The 21,955-nt window shown below is 43.7% G+C and overlaps 1 protein-coding gene across 5 annotated transcripts in view; it reads left to right on the top strand.

Moving 5' to 3' along the window:
- NHEJ1 (non-homologous end joining factor 1) overlaps positions 1-21,955 on the top strand; it is an 80,874-nt gene that overhangs the window by 4,547 nt on the left and 54,372 nt on the right. For all 5 annotated transcript variants that reach the window (XR_006220939.1, XM_042995357.1, XM_007086151.2 and 2 more), the window contains exons 4-5: positions 5,920-6,058; positions 6,634-6,692. Coding sequence is in view for 4 of the 5 variants with exons in the window: in XM_042995357.1 (XP_042851291.1) it covers positions 5,920-6,058; positions 6,634-6,692 (198 nt within the window). In the remaining variant the exon portion in view is untranslated. The remainder of the gene's footprint in view (positions 1-5,919; positions 6,059-6,633; positions 6,693-21,955) is intronic.

Genomic DNA, 21,955 nt, shown 5'->3' with positions numbered 1-21,955 from the left:
TTTCTGAACCCTTCTTGTCACTTAATCCTCACCGCTGCTCTGCAAGGTAAGTATTCTTATCCCTGTTTTCAGAGTAGGAAGCTGAGATCGAAGGCAGTCCAGAGTCATCCAGCTTATAAATGAATGAGCTGGAATTTTACTCCCAGGTAGGTCTGATTCAAGAGCCCATTTTCAGCCACTAGGAAGATAATGTTCTTTGCTCACTTGTAGCTTTCTAGGCCCCAAGAGCTTTTATTAGGAATTAGCTTGAGAGTAAACACTAAACTTGTTTGCAGGAATTACTGCCACTGGTCCCTTCTACCCTTTTATATAAACGGCTTGTTTCAGTCAGTAGCATTAGAGGCCTGCGTCTTCTAAGGGAGGTCTCAGGGTGTAGGCTTATCAGCAGAAGGACCTGAAGACAAGTGGGCATCATTTTCTATAGCCCCTCTTTAGTTTTCCAGAGATGATGTGATGCTTTGGTATCAACAGAGTGGATGTGACAAAGTGCTTTTTGAGAAGCTCTTCTCTCATGTGTTTAAAAAAAATTTTTTTTAATGTTTATTTATTTTTGAGAGAGAGAGAGAGAGAGATAGAACGTGATCAGGGGAGGGGAGAGAGATGGAGACACAGAATCCGAAGCAGGCTTCAGGCTCTGAGCTGACAGCACAGAGCCCAAGACGGAGCTCCAACTCACAAACCGCAAGTAGATCATGACGTGAGCCGAAGTCAGATGCTTAACTGTGTGAGCCACCCAGGCGCCCCATTGATCTAGAATCCAGTAAAGCTGGGCTTGGGTGCTGCGGAGAACTACTTCTCATTCACCTCAGACTTTCTTAAAAATTTTTTTATGTTTATTTATTTTTGAGAGAGAGAGACAGAGTGCAAGTTGGGGGAGGGGCAGAGAGAGGGGGAGACACAGAATCTGAAGCAGGTTCCAGGCTCTGAGCTGTCAGCCCAGAGCCCAACGACAGGCTCGAACTCATGAACTGTGAGATCATGACCTGATCTGAAGTCAGTCGCTTAACCGACTGAGCCACTCAGGCGCCTCTCATCTCAGACTTTCTAAGGTCCATAAGCAGTGCTTAGCAGGTAGCAGTCATTGATATCTGTTGTTTTTAATTGAAATTTTTGATGAAAATTTCCATCCTTCTTTAGACGTCGCTCTTTTGTTCAAAACCCTGTTAACTTTTTCTAAGTAACACCAGGGGGCACTGTTCCCTTGATAATGCCTGTTCCGGGACCAAAACATTAAGGCTGCCTTTGGGAAGCGCCAGCTATTGCTAGTCTCATTTTGCATCACACAGCCCTAGAAATTCAGGATAGTGAGATTTCGGAGGCAGGTCTCCTAGGAGGCTGGTGGGCTCAAATGTTTTTGTTTTTTGTTTTTTCTCCCTGAAAGAATAAAGAGCACTTACATAATGATATTAGAATGGAAAATACTATGTAAAGGGAAAACTAGCTGTTGTAGGCAAATTTCTCTAATTGGGCAGCTGCAATAAGGAAAGAAGCATTAGTGTTTGGAGTGGAATCAGTCCTGACTGGCCACAGGGAGACGTGACTATGGATCAGTTGGTGAACAATAGTGCTTTAAGGTAAAATGATATATTTATTATTAAAAAAAGAAGAAGCATGCCATCCCAGGGAAACCCCTGAACCTGAGGAGGCTTTACAGGGAAAAAGTTAGAGCCAGTGGACACTGTCAAGGGTGTAGGCGGATACTATTTCAGGCTCGTGTGTGTGTCTGTGAGGTCACACAGTCATAATTTTTGTTTGTTACTCATTGTTGTGATAGTTTTTATTTCATTTTTTTTCAATGAGTAATTCATGCAAAAGACAAACATTTCAAATAGCATTTAAAGGTCTAGTGTGAAAAAATAGGTCTTTCTACTCCTTTTTCTAGTCGCTCCTTTTCCTTCTTTAAAGCAACTATGGATGCCATCTTGTGAATTCTTAAAGCTATACGTAGGTTTGTATATATGTAAGTATGTACATACTCAGTCAAATACGTATCTGGGTGTGTGTGTGTGCATTTTCACAAATGGCAGCGTGCTATCCACATAATCCATCACTTAATTCTAGAATTTAGAAATCATTCATAGCAATATATTGAGAAGATCTGCCTTAATATTCTTTAATGGTAACAGAGTTTTATTTAATGAATATATCAACATGTATTTAATTGATATGCTACTAGTAGACTCTTAAGTTGTTTCCATTCTTTTGTTGTTATGCCTGGTGACTGTCCTTGTATTTACTTTTCCTATGTGTAAACGTATGAGTAAACTAGCAGTGGAATAGCTAAATCGAGGAATATTTGTAATTTTACTCTTGCTCACATAATGCCAAATTGTCTTCCAGAGAGATTACGCAGCTTAACTCCTACTAGTCATGCAGGAGAACAGGAGGGTACAACACAGGATGTTCACACTAATGACTTAATAGTTCTCAAGTCTCTGCGGGATATCATGGAATATGTAGAGCTTTGGGTCACCGCTTTCTAGCCCCTTTCTGCTTCCAGCCAACTCCCTTTATCCCTTCTTCCTTCGTTCTTCCTAGTATCTAATGTAACTTTTTAATTTTTATTTTTACTTATTTTGAGAGAGAGACAGAGAGAGCAAGCAGGGGAAAGGCAAAGAGAGAGAGGGGGAGAGGGAGAGAGAATATCTCAAGCAGACTCTGCCCTGACGGAGCCTGCACTCCAACTCATGAACCCTGAGATCGCGACCTGAGCTGAAATCAAGAGTCAGACGCTTAATTGACTGAGCCACCCAGTTGCCCCAATAATTGAATTTTTATGAGACTTGGTTTCTTCATCTCTAAAGGGGAGATGCCAGTCACAGCCTTACTATGGAATTGTGAAGAGTAAATCGAGAACATATGTAGTATTACTGAACTTTTAGCATTATAGTGGACCTGTGAGAGCAAATACTCTGACTCCGTAATTTTCCCTTGAAAAAGATAAGGACCTTGAAGGTGCTTGGGATTAAGCCATTTTCACATCTAGGTGCTCTCAGAACCAGAGCTGGAATCTAGATGTCATTCCCAGTGTGTTGCACTCTTCACTATATCCAAACCTGATAGAATTCATCTCGGGATTGATAACTGCCATTCTGCTCTCCTGCCTCTGACTTGTAAATATTTCAATGGGAAATATGAAGACATCGGGGGAAGTTATAAGTAGCTTTTCCTCTGGAAAAGATCGGCAGCTCCTGCCTCTATATCCACCACACTTCCTGACCTCCTTAACTGTTGTGAGCTCTTTGAGGGCAGAAGCCTCAAAGGGTCAGAGTATGTATGAGGCACACAGTAGTTATTTGTTGAATTGACTTATTGAACTCCTTCTCTTCATATATTGTTGTCTGTAAATGAAGAGGTGGGGTGTTCCTGACCTCCTGAAGTACTTCAAGATTTTTCCTTGTAGTATTTGTGGATTTGCTCTGAAATCTGTTACTTCAGCCACATGCCTTGTCATACTTATCTATATTAGTGTTCATCTAACTTTGAAATGAGTTATACCCTGATAATCCAGAGTGGTGTAACCCAATCTTAGGAAATTGTTGGAGAAATTGAAATATTTACTGATAAAAAGTTTAATTTTTTTTTTTTTTTTTTTTTTTTTTTTTTTTTTTGCTATGTAGACATTAGAGTCTGATAGATCATTTCAGGTGCTTGGTATGGTATTACCATATTTAATTAGAACATGGCATTGGCTAAAAACAGTTTCTCATTGTGTTTCATGTTGTTATATTTACTACCACTCAAAGAAATTGCTATTAAGGTGGATTCCCAGAGAGAGGCTGGTTATTACGTTAGGAGTTTCTGTTATTTATTTATTTTTTAATTAATTAATTAATTAAAATTTTTTTATTTAATTTTTTTAATGTTTATTTATTTTTGAGAGAGAGAAACAGAGATAGAACATGAGTAGAGGAGGGGCAGAGAGAGAGGGAGACACAGAATCTGAAGCAGGTTCCAGGCTCTGAGCTGTCAGCACAGAGCCCGACACGGGACTCAAACCCGCGAACCATGAGATCATGACCTGAGCCAAAGTCAGATACTTAACTGACTGAGCCACCCAGGCACCCCAGGAGTTTCTGTTATTTGAAGGCTGTTACCAGATGGATGGTGACACCGTTTGGTTACCAGTTGTAATTACTTTCACTTCAACCCCTGCAAACATTGACTTACTTTCATACAAGTATTCACCTATTTTTCCTCCTAATCTACCTTGAACAGGACCAAACCTAAGAAAATAATTCTTAGGAAAGAGGGTTGGGTCTAGAGCAGATTAATTTTCCCGAGGCAGAACTTCTGCCACATTTTGAACAGTACTTCCTGGAGGCTTAAGTTTATCCGAAGGACCTGAACTGAGAAACAGGACCAGGTTGGGATGTACTGTGTGATGGAAAGAAGTGACTGGTATTTACAGCTAGACTTGATTTCTGGCCTTCCACTCTGTGTCAGTACCCTGCACTTCTTGGGTCCTGGTGCTGGTACAAAAGCTGCTGCCACTATCCCTTGTTACCTATGCCTCCCCCCCGCCCCCCATCTCTTCTCCTAATTTGTCCTTAGAGAAAGGTGGGGGTTGGTGTACTACGGCCAGTGGGCCACCTCTGGCTTGCTGCCTATTTTTCAGAAGTTACACTGGAACCCCAGCACCCTGATGTATTACACGTTGTCTGTGGGTGCTTTCCTGCTACAATAGCAGAATTGACTATTGTGACAGGGACTGCATGAGCCACAGAGCTGAAAATACTGACTACCTGGCTCATACAGAAAATGTTGCTGACCTCTGATCTAGGGCATTTCTTCTTAGTGCCTGCTTTAGCTCCTCTGCTTGGGGGTAGGGAGAGGAACTCGGATAGCATGCACCAGCCACAGAGAGATGATTGATTTTAGCTTTTTTCTTTGGCTATGGCTTTCTCCTTTCTAAAGCTACTGAATACCTTGCGTAGGTGAATTAAATGATTTTTCTATATAGCTGTATGTTATCATGTGAGAATACCATCTTAGCTGCTCGGTGGCGTGGCTGTGCTCACATCCTTCTTATCTCTTGTTAAGAGCAAGGTGTGCTAGTCGGTTTATTCCTTCCCAGGCTGGCCTCTTGGTGACTGGCTGGCTTCTGTTACTATGACCTGAGACTTTGGTGCCTTTGTGGGAGCAAATTGAAACTCTGGGCTCATTCTGGGCTATTGGCAGCCCTGAAATGGCTCGTAATCAGTGTCTGGGTTTAATCTGAGACTGACCCAAGGCTCTCTACTCTCTGTTGGTTTTTGTCTTCTGTTATATGCCAGCTAGCTCACTCTGTTTAAGCCACACCTACTTTCCTGAAGGTTACTTGGGTTTCAGCTTTTGTCCCTCAGTCTCTGAGGAGAATTGAGGCAACACCTACCTCTTCCTCTGTCACATCCTTCTCTTTATTTTCTTCTTTTTTAAACAAATTTTAAGTTTATTTATTTTGAGAGAAAGAGAGAGAGACAAAAAGAGAGAGAACGTGAGTGGAGGAGGGACAGATAAGGAGAGAAAGAGAATCCTAAGCAGGCTCAGTGCTGTAAGCATGGAGCCCAATGTGGGGCTTGAACTCACAAACCGTGAGATTATGAGCTAAGCTGAAATCAAGAGATGATGCTTAACTGACTGAGCCACCCAGGCACCCCACGTCCTTCTCTTTAAATTGCCACTCCAGGTTATCTGTCCCTGTGTTCTCCTCTATTCTTCCCATCCTTTTATCCGTGCTGCGAAGAAAACCCTTGAACTTCTTTCACATACCTATTTAATTATTTTATTACTGTATTTGTGTAGATGGATTGCTTGCCTATGAAACTATAAGTCCCTGTGAAAACATTTATTTTTCAATATTTTTTTCTAGTTCCTAATATAGTGTTAGGGAGTACTCTGTAAGTGTCTGTTGGCTGATGGACGTCTCTTCTATGAAAGGTCTCCGAGCATTTGATTCGTCCTCTCATGGGCATGAGCCTGGCCTTGCAGTGCCAAGGGAGGGAGCTAGCAACCTTGCTTCGAATGAAAGATCTGGAGATCCAGGACTACCAGGAGAGTGGGGCTGTGCTGAGCCGAGGTGAGAGGGTATTCTTTGGGGGTGTTGCGAGGGGAATGGTTCAGATGGTCAAAGGGCCTCAGAAAAGGGGAGAGTCGTTTGCATTAGAGATGGGTTTCCCTGGGGAGATGCTGACCAGATGCTGGGTGACACTTCTCTCTGCCTTGAGGACTTGGCTGGTGTCCAGTAGCCATAGAAGCTGTAACTGAGTCCAGCCATGGCCTAGGTTATGGCAAGGGGGGACTTTGGAAAAGGGCCAACAGCTCTATACAAAATTGTACGAGGGCAACACAGACTTGGGACCTTGGGAAGTGCTAGAGTTTCAGCTTCAGAATAAAAACTCAGTTTGACCTTTGTCTTCATGGCAGGAAAAACTCCTAAGAGCACATGCTGCCACCGAACATGTCCTGTGTGGCTAATCACCCTTTCCTCCTCCTGTTTGCTCACACACTCTCATCCCTTCTCCTGCTGGACTCTGGGTGTTGCATGTTTATGCTCGTTCCCAAGAAATCTTGGGCTCTGTTTCTTTTCCTTCTCACAGTCAAGAAGCTCATCCTAAGACTAATATTTCTTTTCTGTATCCCTTCTTATTACAGATCGGCTGAAGACAGAGCCATTTGAAGAAAATTCCTTCTTGGAACAATTTATGGTAGAGGTAGTGTATGCAACAATAAGAACTTTCTTTTTCCTTGCGCAACTTTGCTTTATTTTCTCACGCGTTTTGGGTGTTAGCTCGCTTGCATGGTTGGGAAGTCCTTTCTCTGAAAAAGGTGCCTAGAGAAAATCTGATAAAACTTGAGACGCACATTGGGGAAGATAGGGTGAAATAGGGGGCAAGAATATAAAAGGAAAGTGGGCTGGTTAACATTTGTAAAACATCTCTGTTAACGTAGGGATTTCATTTGGAATTCTCTAACCTTGGAAAGTTTGGTTGACCAGTTGATAAATTTTTGCTTGTTGAGATCAGATCGCAGGTCTGGATTATAGGGTGGGGGGCTAGTTATTATTACTTGTCCAGGCCCCTTCAACATCCCGCAGCAGGGGAAGGTGAAAAGCACAGGGCTACCATTTGGGAACTGTCTTGTGGGCACAGTAGGCTGTGGAAAATCACAGTGTTTATACAAGGGGACTGGCAAAGGAATGAATGGGGAGTAGATAATTGTGGCCTGTCAGAAGCTCCTGCCTAGGTTTCCCTTCTAAGGATTGAGCTTGGCCAAAAGAAACATCTATTAAATGCCAAACAGGGGGAGTATTAATAATAGTGACCTTTGATAATAACAGTCAATATTGATCTTCTCCTTCTCTAACTCTTTTGGGACTGGTTAGTTGTACAGTGAGTACCTTAGTATTATTGCCCTGTTTTCTAATTATATGTGTTACCCAAGTTGGTACTTTACTATGTAAGCAAATAATGCTATTATAATATTGCGTTCTGTATAGATTATTCATATTTTTGTCTTGTCATCTAGGCTAATTTGTAAACTCTTTGTGGACAGGGACGGTGACTCATATTTCTTTTGAACATGAAATTAATGTTTTTCACAGGGCTAGGCCTAAAGCAGGTGTTCTTGACTTGGAACCTTCTGTTCTGCCTCTGTGCATTGGCCAAGCCAAGACGCCATGATGCTTGGGGTCTTAACACTAAGAGCAAAAAATGCGAGTTGAGTGCTCAGTCCACCGACTGAAGCAATTTAACTCTGGAGAAGAAGGAAAGCATGTACTGTTGAGTCCTGAAGCAGAGGAGATTTCAAGTCTTTATGGGGAAAGAGAAACCATTACACTTGCCACAGAGAGATTTCCTAGGCCATTTTTCTGCCAGATAGCTTCCTCTGTCCATAAGTGTAGGTATTAAGGAGGTTAACACAGGCCGGGGGTGACATGCTAATTCCCTGCTTCAGCCCCTTAGTTAAACAATACAAAGCTTCGTCTTAGCCCAGCAGAGAGGTCCCTTCCTGATCTAGTGCCCACATACTTATCCATCTTGATTTCTTAACGTTTTTCTTTATGAACCTTATACTTCAGTGACAGACAATGACTTTGAATTGCCAAAGTGCCTTTCTTCAGCCTTTATGTCTTGGCATACATTGTTCCCTTAATCTATAATGCCCAACGCCCTGGCCTTATCTACCTTGTAAACTTCTATTAATCTTTGAAGTGTCAGCTTTGGCTTCTTTGGGAGACCTTTCCAGACTCTCCTTGTAAAGATAGTCCTTCTTCCTGCCACCATAGTACCTTGGTTCCTACCTCTGTTTTACCACTTACAGCTTTGTGATATTACCGTTTATATGTCTGCAAGACTATGCCTTTCTCCTCCATTGATCTGTGGACAATTTGAGGACAAGGACTGTGTTGAATGCTTTTCTGTATCCCCAGCACTGAACAGAGTGCCTAGGAGTCGTAGGTTCTCACTAAGTTTGTGGATGAAGATGTTGGAAAATCTGTGCTAGGGGAATTTCATGAAAAGTGTGGCGGTGTGGCCTGTGCATACAGTGCTGCTTGTGAGACCTATATTTGGGGTATTCAGTTATTCTCTTGGTTTATTTTGCAGCTTCGGATAAATCAGTACTCAGAGCCTCCATTTACTCATTTGTAAAATTGGAAGCTCCTCTCTTCCATGCTTTGGGGTGGGGGCAATCCTGCAGAATCGAATGAGAAAGCCTGGAGAGTCCTGGTGCCAACCCAGGAAGAATATTGGTGTTTTGGAACCAATTACTTCAGGAATACTGGTCTTCTAAGTACTGGGTGGATCACACCCAAACCACATAGACTTACGGAATTTTATATATCTGCAAAGGAGCTGAGAGACAAGTGGCTGTAGCTTTCCATTTCATAGATTAAGAAATTGGGCCCCAGAGAGGTTAAATGACTTGCCTAAGGTCCTGTAGCTGTAGCTGTATGTTTAGGACCGCCTACATTTCTTATCTGGGATCATCCCTATTTTGTTTTGCCACGCTAACTGGCTGTATACACCAATTAGAGGAGAGTTAAGGGCTAGGACAATGTGGAATTCTTGTGACCTCTGGGATCACTGAATGTCCTGCATAGCCGCTAGAACCCGTTTCCTAACGGGACTGCAGAATTTCTTAGGGCCACTGTACCTTTTCAGTTACTCTTCTTGCCTGGGGTCCTACAAACAGGACACAGAAGGGTCATGGGGTCACCCAAGACAGCTGAAAGGATGTGCCATCAAAATAAGCAACATAGGAAGATAAACAAACCGGGGACAGAGAGCTCGGGATGAAGGTAGAGGGGGGCCACGGCTGATGTCAGAGGGCCATGCGGTCAGTGGCTAGGGTCTGTTTTTCCTAGTTCTAGGCTAGAGGCCATAGAGATAGAGCACAGAGGGCAGTAGGGCAGGGAAGTTTCTAGGAGACTAAGGCCAGGAAAAATATTTAAGGGTTGAACAGGGGTTACATCTTCATATTTAGTTCTTTTGTTTTTCCTCTCCCGCCAAGAGCCTTCGATTTCGCATTTCCAGGGAGCCCCAGGGGGCCAATCGATGGTGGCCTGATTGGAGGGGGAGTACTGGCAGTGTTCCTCAAGTTGGCTGGATGGAGTGGCTGCTGGTATGATCTTCATAGAGGGAAGATCCCCATAAAGAGCATTTCCTAGGACTGGGGGCTGGGAGGCACCATCAGGAATGGAAGATGAGTCCAGGAACTGGGGACTATTACCACATGGCAGTAGGCACTGTGTTAAAGAAGTTTAGGAGGATGGGGCTGGCATGGCCCTCTCTCACTCTAGTCCACTGGAGGGAGTTCCTTCCCCTGGCCCTGTCCATGCCTCGCTCTCTCCATCTGGTTGCCATCAGGCTGTGCGGCTGCTGGCGGGCTCTTTATTTATTTATCCCAGTGTAATGGGGTGAGGAGGGAGCTGGCCTGAGGCTGGCATTCCGAGGCCGTGCCACTGAGCCACAGGCGGTTTGCATGGGTGTGTGAGTCACTGGGGCTGCATGCTGCTCAAACCAGACGCGGCCAGGCTCAGGGACAGCAGGCAGCCCAAAATAGAGCCCCGCCCTCTGCAGCTGGCAACCCCTGGCGGGGAATCAGCCCTTAACACCAAAACCTGAGCGGTTGCGTGAAGTTGGCTTCCTTAGGGAGGGGGCCTTAACGGATTCTCTCCTTCCCTATCTTCAGAGGAGAGTATTCAGCATAGCCAGTCATTCCCGTTGCTGCAGGCTGCATGCCTTGTAAGATTTAAATTAATCCGTTCGGTATAGTGCCTTCACCAATGTCTATTATATGGTTATAGTTATGTACCTATAGGTAGCATTGATTTGACTCCGCGTCCTAAATGTAGCCTTGTGTCCTGTCTAGTTTTAAGCTACTGTCTTCATTCTCTGCCTGGTTGCAGCCTGATGCTAGAGCAGATGCTTCAAGTTGTGAAGATACTCACTGCTGCTCTTAGAAAGCTAGAGGTTATATCAGTGATCCCTGGGGAAGATGATCTTTTAACCTGGAATCTGCTGTCCTGTTGAGTTCATTCACAGATAGCCTCTGCTTGGTTTCCTTGGCCAGCGTTCCATTCTTTACCTGCCCCTTAAATGTTAGTGTTATTCAAGATCCCGTCCTTATCCACTCACCCTTCCCTCTCTGGGGCATCTCATCCAGACCCCAGTTTCAACTGTCACAAGTACACCAGCGAGTGCCAATCTTATGTCTCTACTATGCTGCAGCCCATATTTTTTTCTGCACATTTGACATGTCCACCTGGATGCCCCACATGCAATGCCCTAAACTTGTCCAAAAGAAACCATCTACTCCCCTAAACCCATTTCTCTTCCTATATTCCTTATCTTGGGGAATCGTACCAGTATCCGTTCAGCTTTCTAAGCTAGAAACTTGAGAGTTACCCATTTTTCTCTTTGTCCTTACTTTCAAAGCCTAACTTGTCAACTCTCTTTTGAATCTGCTCTACTCTATTCCGGCGTTCATTGCCTTAGATTAGCGCCCCCACCCCCGTCCCCCTTTTATTGGTTTGACCTTCCAGTAGCGTCCTAGCTTGTCACTCAGTCAGTCCTTATTCCCCTCCAGTTGAATTTGCGTTCTGTCAGAGTGATCTCTTTGAAACGGAAACGGAAAACCAGATTGCTTAGAGTCATTTAGGGGTTCCCGGTTGCCTACAGGATAAAGTTCAAACTCCTTGCATGGCACACAAGGTCATTCACACAAGGTCATGGCATATGATTTGGTCCTCTTGACCTCTGCAGTCTGATCCTCTGTCACTCTCCCACACTGAAGTCTTTGTTTTATTTTTTTTATTTAGAAAATTTTAAAAATATTTGTTTAGTTTTGGAAGAGTGCAAGCAGGGGAGGGGCAGAGAAAGGGGGACAGGATCCAAAGCGGGCTCTGCACTGACAAGCTGACAGCAGCCAGCCCAATGTGGGGCTTGAACTTACGAACAGTGAGATCATGACCTGAGCCGAAGCCGAAGTCAGACACTCAACGGACGAAGCCACTCAGGGGCCCCTACCACACTGAAGTCTTAATGCCCATACGTCTCTTGACCAACTTGCCTGGTATTCTTTTCCGTCTCGTCCTCGTGGCAGATTCCTATTTAGCTTTCCTGACTCTGCATAGACATCATCTCTTTTGTGTTTTCCATGACAGTTTTTCCTTTCCACAGTCTGCTCTCCTTTCAGGCACAGGGACACTATCCTGCTATTCCCACAGCCTCTTGTACATATCTCTGCCATGGCATATGGCATAAGGGAGGATATGGAAATGAAAAAGAAGGATGGGGGGGCAGGGAAAATTGAGTTCGCTGATCTTTTCTCATTTAGGCTTTTCCTTTATAATGCTTGTTAATTCTGCGGCACCTGGGTGGCTCAGTTGGTTACGTGTCCAACTTTGGCTCAGGTCATAATCTCGTGGTTCATGGGGATGAGCCCCACGTCAGGCTCTGTGCTGACAGCTCAGAGCCTGGAGCCTTCGGATTCTGCGTCTCCCTCTCTCTCTGCCCCTCCCCCAATTACGCATTTTCTCTCTCTCTCTCTCTCTCTCAAAACTAAATAGACATTAAAAAAGTTTAAATATAACGCTGGTTAATTCCTTCTCAAGATTTTCTTCACATGGCTTCCGTAGTATGATACTGTCCTGTCCTTCATCCTACTTCATTGGTTGCTCCATCTCCAAACCGCTTGCTGGTTCTTCTCCCTTATTACCTCTTCATGTTGGAGTGCCCAGCATTCAGTCCTTGGTGCTCTTATATTTTTTCACTCACTCCTTTAGTGATCTCATGTAGTCCGTGGCTTTGACCACCTTGTTGATGAATCCCGAATTTAATTTTTATTCTTAGACTTTCCCCCCAGACTCTGGGCTGCCTGCTCAACATATCCGCGCGGAAGTCCCCCAGAGTGTCAAACTCAATGTGTCCAAAACTGAACTCCTCATCTTACCCCCCAAATTTGCTTTTCCAACAGCCCCCTCACATCTTAGTTGATGGAAACATCATTCTTTCACTTGCTAGGGCCATAAACTTTGGAGTCATCCTTGACTTCTTTCTCTCACATCCTGCCTCTAGTCCATCAGGATCTCCTGTTGGCTCTTCCTTCAAAACACATGCATACTTTCACCTCTGCTGCTACCCTTCTGGTCTGAGCCACGTTTGTCTCTTTCTTGCATTATTGCAGTAACCTCCTTACTGGTATCCCTGCTGCTACCTATGCCTCCTTCTGGCCCATTACCAACAAAGCGATCTTATTAAAACACAGATCACATCATGATACTCCCCTGCTCAAAGTCCTTCATATTGGCTTCACATTACACTTATAGAGCAAAATCCTACATGATCTGGACCTTGTTACGTTTCTTTTTTTTTTTTTAATGTTTATTTTTGAGAGAGAGAGAGAGAGACAGAGCATGAGCAAGGGAGGGGCAGAGAGAGGAGACACAGAATTGGAAGCAGGCTCCAGGCTCTGAGCTGTCAGCACAGAGCCCGATGTGGGGCTCGGACTCACGAACCACAAGATCATGACCTGAGCCGAAGTTGGATGCTTAACTGACTGAGCCACTCAGGTACCCCATGGACTTTGCTTGTTACCTTTCTGACCTCATCTCCTACCACTTTCTCCTTCTTTTACTCCACTGCATCCACACTGGCCTTGTGCTGTTTTTCTGACTCTCTCTGACTACCACCTGCTTTTAGTCCTCTTTGCAGCCTGTTTCCTCTGCCTGGAATGCTCTTTCTTCAGATACTTGTGTGGCCAACTCCCTCACTTCCTTTTTGTCTATATTAATTATCTACTGGGGCGCCTGGGCGGCCCAGTTGGTTAGGCGACCGACTTCGGCTCAGGTCATGATCTCACGGTTCATGGGTTTGAGCCCTGCGTTGAGCTCTGTGTTGACGGCTCAGAGCCTGGAGCCTGCTTCCGATTCTGTGTCTCCCTTTCTCGCTGCCCCTCCTCCGCTTGTACTCTGTCTCTCTCTGTCTCTCAAAAATAAATAAATGTAAAAAAAAAAAATTTAGTGATCTACTTCTTTATAACACATTACTCCAAAATATCATAGTTTAAAACAACAAACAGTGTTGAGGGTCAGGGATTTGGAAGCAGCTTAAGCTGGGTGATTTCTGGCTCAGGGTCTCCCATGAAGTGGCAGTCAAGGTGTTGGCTGGGAATGCCATTATCATAAGGGGCTGGAGATTTCACTTCCAAGCTCTCTCATGTGGCTGTTGGCAGGAGGTGCCATTGCCTTGTCATATGGCCTCTCCATAGGGCTGCTCACATTACATGGTCCTGGCTTCCTCCAGAGCAAGTGATCCAAGAGACAGACTAAGACCAAAATGGAAGCTGCAGTCTTTTTACAACCTAATCTCAGAAGTGACAGCCCATCACTATCTTACTGTAATCCCTTCATTAGAAGTGAGTCACTAAGTTCAGGCCACACTCAATGGGAGGGTAATTAAGTTCCACCTCTTAAGGGGAGGTGTCTCAAAAATATAATACATGGTTTTGTTCAAATGTCACCTTCACAATGGAGTTTACCCTGAGTATCCTATTTAAAATTGTAAGCCACATCCTTGCCCCTCTGTACATGGCACTCCCATTTCATTTTTACCAAGCTCTACTTTTAATTTTTTCCATAGCACTCACTTTCAACATATTATAAAATTTCCTTATTTCATTATATTCATCATTTATGGTATCTTCCCCCTGTTAGAATGTGTAAGCTCAGCAAAGACAAGTATATATGTTTTGTGCACTGGTTTATCCAAAGTGCATAGAACAGTGCCTCTACACACAGTAGGCATGAGATAAATATTTGTTGAATGGATGAATGAATCTTATCTTCCCACTCCTCTTTATTTTCCCTACCTTATGAATAGGCCGTGAAATGATCACCTGTTGGTAGCCCGAGATCTAGATAGCCCTACTATAAATAGATGAGGAGCCTAAGGAAAGAATTGCTGTCTGATTGCCATTCTCTCACCTGCCTGTTTATTGGGAGATAGTCCCAACTTTGGGATGAACTATCAACCTTGAATCTTTTCTTACTGAGTGACCCCAGAACCTCTTTTTTAGACCAGTTAAGAAATTAAATATCACAAAAACCAAAAGAATAAGAACCTACCAAAATCCTGGAAAGAACATTAGTCATACAGCCAAAAGTAAGTTCTTAAGTTTCCTCTTTCCTCAAATTTTCCTCTCTCTGGGCTCTCCCTCCGCAGTTAGAAGGGCTGCCCTGCTACCATATGTCTGGTATTCAGTATGTGGAGGAAGGCACAGGACCCGGTATGCCTTCATGGGCATCGTAAAGAAGGATAAGTCTAGATGCAGGAGACTGTCCTCCCTACCAGCATGCATGTCAGTTCTCTGATTGAGAGAACCCTGTGGTTAATTCATTCTCCCAGTATTCTCCGTGATGTATATGCACCGTGCCAGGTTCTGTGAGCGGGCAGGGTATGAGAATATTATCGTCAAAGAGCTTTTGCACGTCAAAGTGCTTAATGAATGGTGATAGGGGCCACGGTAGTGGAGTGATCGGAAGAAGCTTCCTGCAAAAGGCAGGACTTGATCTGGACTTCCATGTTTGTTTTCGGTTTCGGTTTTGCTAGGGAACTCAGTGGAAGACATTTTAGCTGGGAAGCACATGGGTGAAGGCTGTAAAATAATAATGAGTGGGAGAGGATTAGTAGAAAAAAAGGTTAGCAAGATAATAACTTCAGGCTAGGTTGTTGGGGGGCCTTAAATGCTGCTCTGGAAGATTGGTACTTCATTCTGAAGGTAAATGTGCTTCAGCTTTTTTTTTTCTGCCGGCATTCCATTTATTTGCCGGTTTGTGTTCAGTTATTAACATCTATCATTACAGGCAGTGATTCTCAAACCGGCACATCTCCTAGGAAGGAGATGAGCACTTCCTTCTTGTAGTTACTCATTTCTGTCGTAGATAGTGGGAAGCTGTGGAAAGTTTTGGCTGGAGAATTGACATAGGAAAGTGATCTCTGGGAAGATTAGTCTGTCCGTGGTATGCCTATGTGAGCTCAAGAATAGTGGTACTGTTGACAGACTAGGAAAATCATGGGTGGGGCTCAATTAAATCTAATCTTGGGCATACAAAGGAATGGTTTTCCTTATTTAAAACACAAATCCACCAGTATTTGAGCTCTGGAATGAAAATCTCCAGAGAGGAAGGAATGGCTGCATACGTTTCTCAGCTACATTTCTTCGGAATTTTGCCTCCTCTGGGGTTTTCCCAATGTGGTTCCCGTAGTCACCCTTGAGCCCTGCTGCCACCGGCCACCACCTCTTTTCTTTTGGGCCCAAGGATGTATTAAAAGGCCTGTTTCTTTATTTTCCTTTTACAAAGCATTTAGAGGGGTTGATAGTTTCCAAAGAAAATTTATCAAAAACCTGAGGGAAAGCAAAAAGGAAATCAACATAACAAATACAAGTGGAATAAAATCACTCATTTCCAAGAGAAGGTTTCTGATTGTGGCAATCCTAATAGTGAACGACTTCATCAGCCTCTAAATTCTCATATCCAAAAGCCTTATAATCAAGTGTTACTAACTCAGATGACTACAGGGGACCGGCGTGCAACATAAATACGCGTATCAGGCTGGAGAGAAGACAACAGAGATTTGTAGGGGTCTGTGGAAAACTGAATTGCGCATGCCCCCTGTGTCTAGACCCAGATAGGCTAGCACAGTTGAACAGACACTGCTCTGGGGGATTGTGTATCGTACTTCATTCAGAGGACGTTACCAACTCTTCTAAAATGAAAACTGTTTTTGTTTGTTTGTTTAGCTCCACTGAATCCACCATTAGCCTCTTAATTTGGTTTCATTCTTATTTCCAGTCTGCGAAATCCACTTAGTTGAGAATTGAGTTGTGAGGCAGTGATGATGGATATCTTATTTCTGGCAAACATCTAGCCTTCTTAGGCCTAAACTCTAAGCTTCTCATACCTCTGGGACATTTGGCAATGATTCACACAGCTGAGTCTCTCTCCTCTTTCCCCAGTAGAGGAAAGGTTTCATCAAAGTCCATTCATTACATTATGGCCATTAAACAGTGCTTTAGTCTATAAAAAATGATGACTTATATATGATCAGAGTTAATGAAAAAATATAAGATGAAAGTCTTTTTCACATACGTGTTGGATTTAAATTGATTGTAGGACCTATAAGTGGTAATGCTCAGGAAAGCACTGACAAAGTGGGTTTGAAGCTTAGGTTGAAAAGATCTATAGAAATAGGTCTGGGAGTCTGCTGCAGAGGAGAGATACCTGAAGTCATGAGAGTGGATGCCTGTTTTGCTGGGAAGAGCATGAAGAAAAGAACAAAAGTCCAATGATTGAGATTTGGAGAAGAGTCATAGTTGGAAGGAGTAGTAGGAGCCAGTGAAGGAAGTGCGAGCAGATAGGAGGAGAATCTGAACACAGTAGTTAATTAACCCAGAAAGGGGAACAGACAGTTATCAAGTACATACGTACATGTGCCAAACACAGTGCCAGGTGGTTTATCTAACTTACAATCCTTAAACAAACCTATGAGGTTATTTTCATTTGAAAGAGAAAGAAGCAGAGGCTCAAGGGCTAAGTAATTTGTTTCAAGTCAACTCACCTGATTTTCTCATATTTGTCTTTACTCAAATCCCGTGCTCTTCCCATCACCCCAGAGGGTGATCCAGAGCGCCGTCTGCGGGAGAGAGACCAAACTGAACGAGTGCCTGCCTGCCTGCCTGCCCGCCCGCCCGCCAGAGGAAAGTCCATTAGGCAATTTGTGATCTTGGGCAATATCAGCAGATTGCAGGCAGCTAAAGAAGGATCAGTTGATAAGGCAATGGACACAATGGGTATAGAACTCTCATTATTTCATTTCACAATGAAAAGGAATTGAGAGCTGGCTGCCGAGTTAGCTGTAGCTTAGCAGAACCCCTTCTGAAGGTGAGAAGATGCACGTGTGTTTGAAAGCAAAGGAGGAGCCACTGGAACAGCAACAACGTAAGCTGATAAAGGGAAAACGATAGAGGGAAGCAAGGACCTGTGGAGTTGAGCAGAGTGGGAGAATTAGTCCTTCCTCTGAGACTTGCGGATGGCCTGAAGGCGCAGGTGATGTTTTGAGCAGATGACTTGATCTCGGCCTATTTCCATCCTCTTTCCCCGGGAGATGTTGCCTGTTCATTCAGGAATTTTAAAGTCCTTCCCAAGGACTTTTAGCATCAGATGGTTCCATGACTTTTCTGTTAATGACCAAAATAGTGAAACAGACAGCAGTGAAAGTATCAGCTGTATTCTTTCCCTCTTCTGAACTCCTGTGTCACTTTGTGTCTTTTCTGTGTCACTCATCACCGTAGTGCCTTGTATATAGGAGGCACACAGTGATGAGTGGTTATAGCTTAAAGGCCGTGGCATTGGAAGATCCTCTCACGTGGGTAAATGTTGTCTCCGGTTATAGAAATGTGGAGGAAAAACAAAAGAATCAAATGACTTACCTTTAAACTTTCCTGATGTGTTGGCTTCCTAAGTTTAATTTTTTTTTAATGTTTTTTTGTTTCTGAGAGAGAGAGAAAGAGATAGAGATAGCACACGAGCAGGGGAGGGGCAGAGAGAGAGGGAGACACAGAATCCGAAGCAGGCTTCAGGCTCTGAGCTGTCACTACAGAGCCCAACACGCTGCTTGAACCCACGAACCATGAGATCATGACCTGAGCCGAAGTCGGACGCTTAACCGATTGAGCCACCCAGGCACCCCGGCTTCCTACCTTTGGCCTTATGCCTAAAGTGTTCTCTTATTATAGCCTTTACTCATGGGTGATATTTCTTTTGGATGGTGGGCCACATTGAAAAGTGAGAGACTGAGTCCTGTAGGTTAGCAGTTGAGCAGTCCAGTGCGTAGGGAGCAAGATGTTAGGATTCATGGGTATCTTTGCTTTCTCCCATAAAGGAATTGTCAAGGGAGAGATTGCCGTTAAAAACCTCAAGAAACAGTTTTTTCATTTTGTATGGGAAATCTTTAGTCTATTTTTTAAAATTTTATTTGAGAGTGTGTGTGTATGAGTGGGGCACAGGGAAAGAGAGAGAACCTCAAGTAGGCTCCACACTCAGTGCAGAGCCCAATGAGGGGTTCGATCCCATGACCCCGGGATCATGACCTGAGCTGAAATCAAGAGTCAGACACTCAACCAACTGAGCGACCCAGGTGCCCCTAGTTTATTTGTTTTTATATTTAGAGGTTTAAACTCTATGTAGATGGTACATTTTAAGCACCATTGGAAATATTAAACATTGTGGAATCATGCGGAAAAGTGAAAACGTGGTTTCTGCCCTTGAAAGGTGGACTTTTGAGGGAGATCAGACCACTGGAATTTGCATATATACAAAGGATATTCTAAATACTTAAAATATATGTCACCTCAGAGACAGAAGAAACAGATTCATTTGCATAGCAAGCTAGTTTGGAAGAGGTATTTCCGGAGAGGTAAATCTTTTATTTATTTATTTATTTATTTATTTATATTTTATTTATTTATTTTTCAATATATGAAATTTATTGTCAAATTGGTTTCCATACAACTCCCAGTGCTCATCCCAAAAGGTGCCCTCCTCAATGCCCCTCACCCACCCTCCCCTCCCTCCCACCCCCCATCAACCCTCAGTTTGTTCTCAGTTTTTAAGAGTCTCTTATGCTTTGGCTCTCTCCCACTCTAACCTCTTTCGGAGAGGTAAATCTTGAGCTAAGAGAATGTAGGGATTTCGTGCGGTGAATGGCTACTGAAGGAAAGACACAACTAGGTATTTTATTCAGTTACACAATCTGAGAGGCTCTCCCTAGGTGTGGTGGTTTGAGGGAATCCTTCAAAAACACTTTGGCTTCTGTTACTCTTATCCTTGAAGCTTGAGCAGCTCTGAAACCGTACACTGTCCTCTTAGGATCTTTTACTCCACAGAACCCCTTCCAATTTGGTGTGAGTGAAGCTAGGAATGGGGAGGATCTTTGAGATATGAAATGGGTGAGATTAGCTATCTACAGAAATGATTTACCCTACTGTTTGTAAATATATTGCCTATGAGACTAGGTTACAAGTCTCAACAAGGGCGTACGTAGGCTAGTAACTTAATGAAGGAAATCATGGCGTTTCCAGTATGTGCAGAGAAGATTAGAGCCATAGAATTTGGGGGGCTGGAAGGGTCTTTATCGATCTAAGAATATATCAAATCTCTTTGTTTTACTTTTGGGGAAATTAGGGCCTGCAAAGATAAAAGAACTTTATCTTTACCCCTGTAGACCAACTTTACCCCTGTAGACCAGCAGGGGTAGGTTTTGGCACCAGGACCCATGGCTCTGAACTTCAGGTCCGGTATTATTCCATCATATTCTATTGCCTTGCCACGTGTTACACAGCGACACTTGGAACTTTATGTGGGCAGTAGGCAGGACTGAGACCCATTTGTGAGCATTATGGAGACCTAGCTTACGTAAGAGATGGGAAAGTGGTCCGTGGCTGGAGTCCTCTGCCTGAGTACGCCTCTCTTCCTCCACATCTTTCTTATAGCCCTTGGTCTTGCACACCTCTGGGCTCTCGTAAGCAATTAGAGAAAAACTTATATAATTTATTCATGAGGTCCGAGAAGATGTTCTAGCAGAGGAGCAGAGTTGTATAGAATTTGAAAAAAGAGAAACTAAGGAGTAACAATTTATTAATTTATCTACCACAGTGCCAAAGCAGTGAAATAGAATGGGGACAAATGTCTAGTTTTTTTCCACAGTGTATACGAAGTCTCCCATAAAGTCATTTGCTGTCTTCTGCCTTTTTTTCTGTGTTTGACAAATAGCACTCAGTGTTTATTTGGCTTCCCAGGAAAAATCAGCTGAAGATAGTTCAGTCACTGGAATGGTATAGCCCCCACCTTATAAACTAATACACTGGCATTTTAATTTCTAAAGTAGTGTTCTATGATTTTAGTTAGCACTTGTCAGTCCTCTGGAATCTGATTATCCCTAAATGAACTAATGAAAACCAAGTTGGGGACTCTGGACTTTTGGTGACCCCTACAAAGTATAGACTTCCCATGAGATGCTGCTTCAACAGCTTCTCAGGGTCTCTCAATCTGTGTATCTGGCTGTTTACCTCCCCTAACATTTCTTACTGCAAACGCTGAATCCTGGGGCTCCTCTAACCATCTTAGAGGATCGCGCTGGGTTTAAAAGCACCCAGCTAAGTCCTCAGGTAGTGCTTATTGGACGCTGACCCTCTTGGTCATTGCAGTAGGTGGGCCCGGCCATGCCGCCCCTTTCATCAAACTCAGCGTGTACTTCCAGAAAACGTGCCATCCATTTTGGGGCTTTGCCCAGCTAGAGAAGCCCTTTTGGGTGGTGAGTGAAAGTGTGGAAGTTCTGCCTTGGAGGGGGACTCTCTCAGAGCTCTCTAATTTAAACTTTCTCTGACTTCATCTGCCCGTGGTGCAGAGGAAGATTGGCCCTTTTGCTCTCTTTGTTTTCTCACAGCCGTTTTGAGGAAATTTAGTGTCAGAGGACTTCCCAGAGTTTTGTTCCCCGGGTCTAGAGAGTCCTAATTCTTCACAGTCCAAGGGTTGGTTCTAGTGGCCCTGAACTGGTCAGACCCTCTTGGATCAACCAGCAGTGATATTCAGACCAGTAACCTGTCTCACCTGAAACTGCTTCTCAGGCCTCCAAAGCCTGAATCAAGTGACCATTGTACCAATCTTGTATCGGGGCTCAGAATGTCAGTTTGCCGCTTGTCCTCGTATATAAATATAGGTCTCTCTAGATATAAAAAGTGAGAGAGTCTTTAAGTTGCTTTTTTTTTTTTTTCTATACCCCCTTTCATGGGGCAAGCTAATGAGATGCATATCATTAAAGACCCGATGTTTTGTGGGACGGAGTCTTTTAAACTGGATGTGCCTGGCTTAGTCATGGCAAATATTTACCAAAAAAAAAAAAAAAAAAAAGAAAAAAGAAAAGAAAAAAAAAGGGACATACCATATAAAATTAGAGTTCTGAAAATAGTACTCAGAGAGGGAGAAAGAAAAAAAAAAAAAAAAAACCAGGACAGAAAATACAGGCCAGTCTGTTTGGGGAAAAGGGAAAAAGAGATAAAATGAGAGAAACCTCGGCAGTAAAAACAGCATCTTGGTAAACAGACTATAAAAAAAAATTGTGACCTGCTTTCTGGCAGCCCTGGCGGCTGTCGAGCGGGTGAAGGTGGCAGAGCTGGCGTCTGTGTGGACACACGGTGCCCGGGGCGCACGGCTCCCCTGGCCGCGCAGGGCGTTAAATTTAGCCACATAATGATGGGCCTGAGGACAGCCTCTTGTTGACCACACCATAATTACTGCTTCGCTTTATGAATTTTATTTTGCTTATTCTGTTTCCTCCTTCTCTGGCATGAAGGGGGCCTGGAGTGGGGGGAGTCCCGCCCCCACACCCCTCCCCTTTCTGGACAAATGAGTCTT

Source organism: Panthera tigris, chromosome C1 (genome assembly GCF_018350195.1).
Source record: "Panthera tigris isolate Pti1 chromosome C1, P.tigris_Pti1_mat1.1, whole genome shotgun sequence".
Lineage (NCBI taxonomy): Eukaryota > Metazoa > Chordata > Mammalia > Carnivora > Felidae > Panthera > Panthera tigris.
Note: the sequence above shows the minus strand (reverse complement) of the source record. Positions and strands in the feature narration are given on the sequence as shown.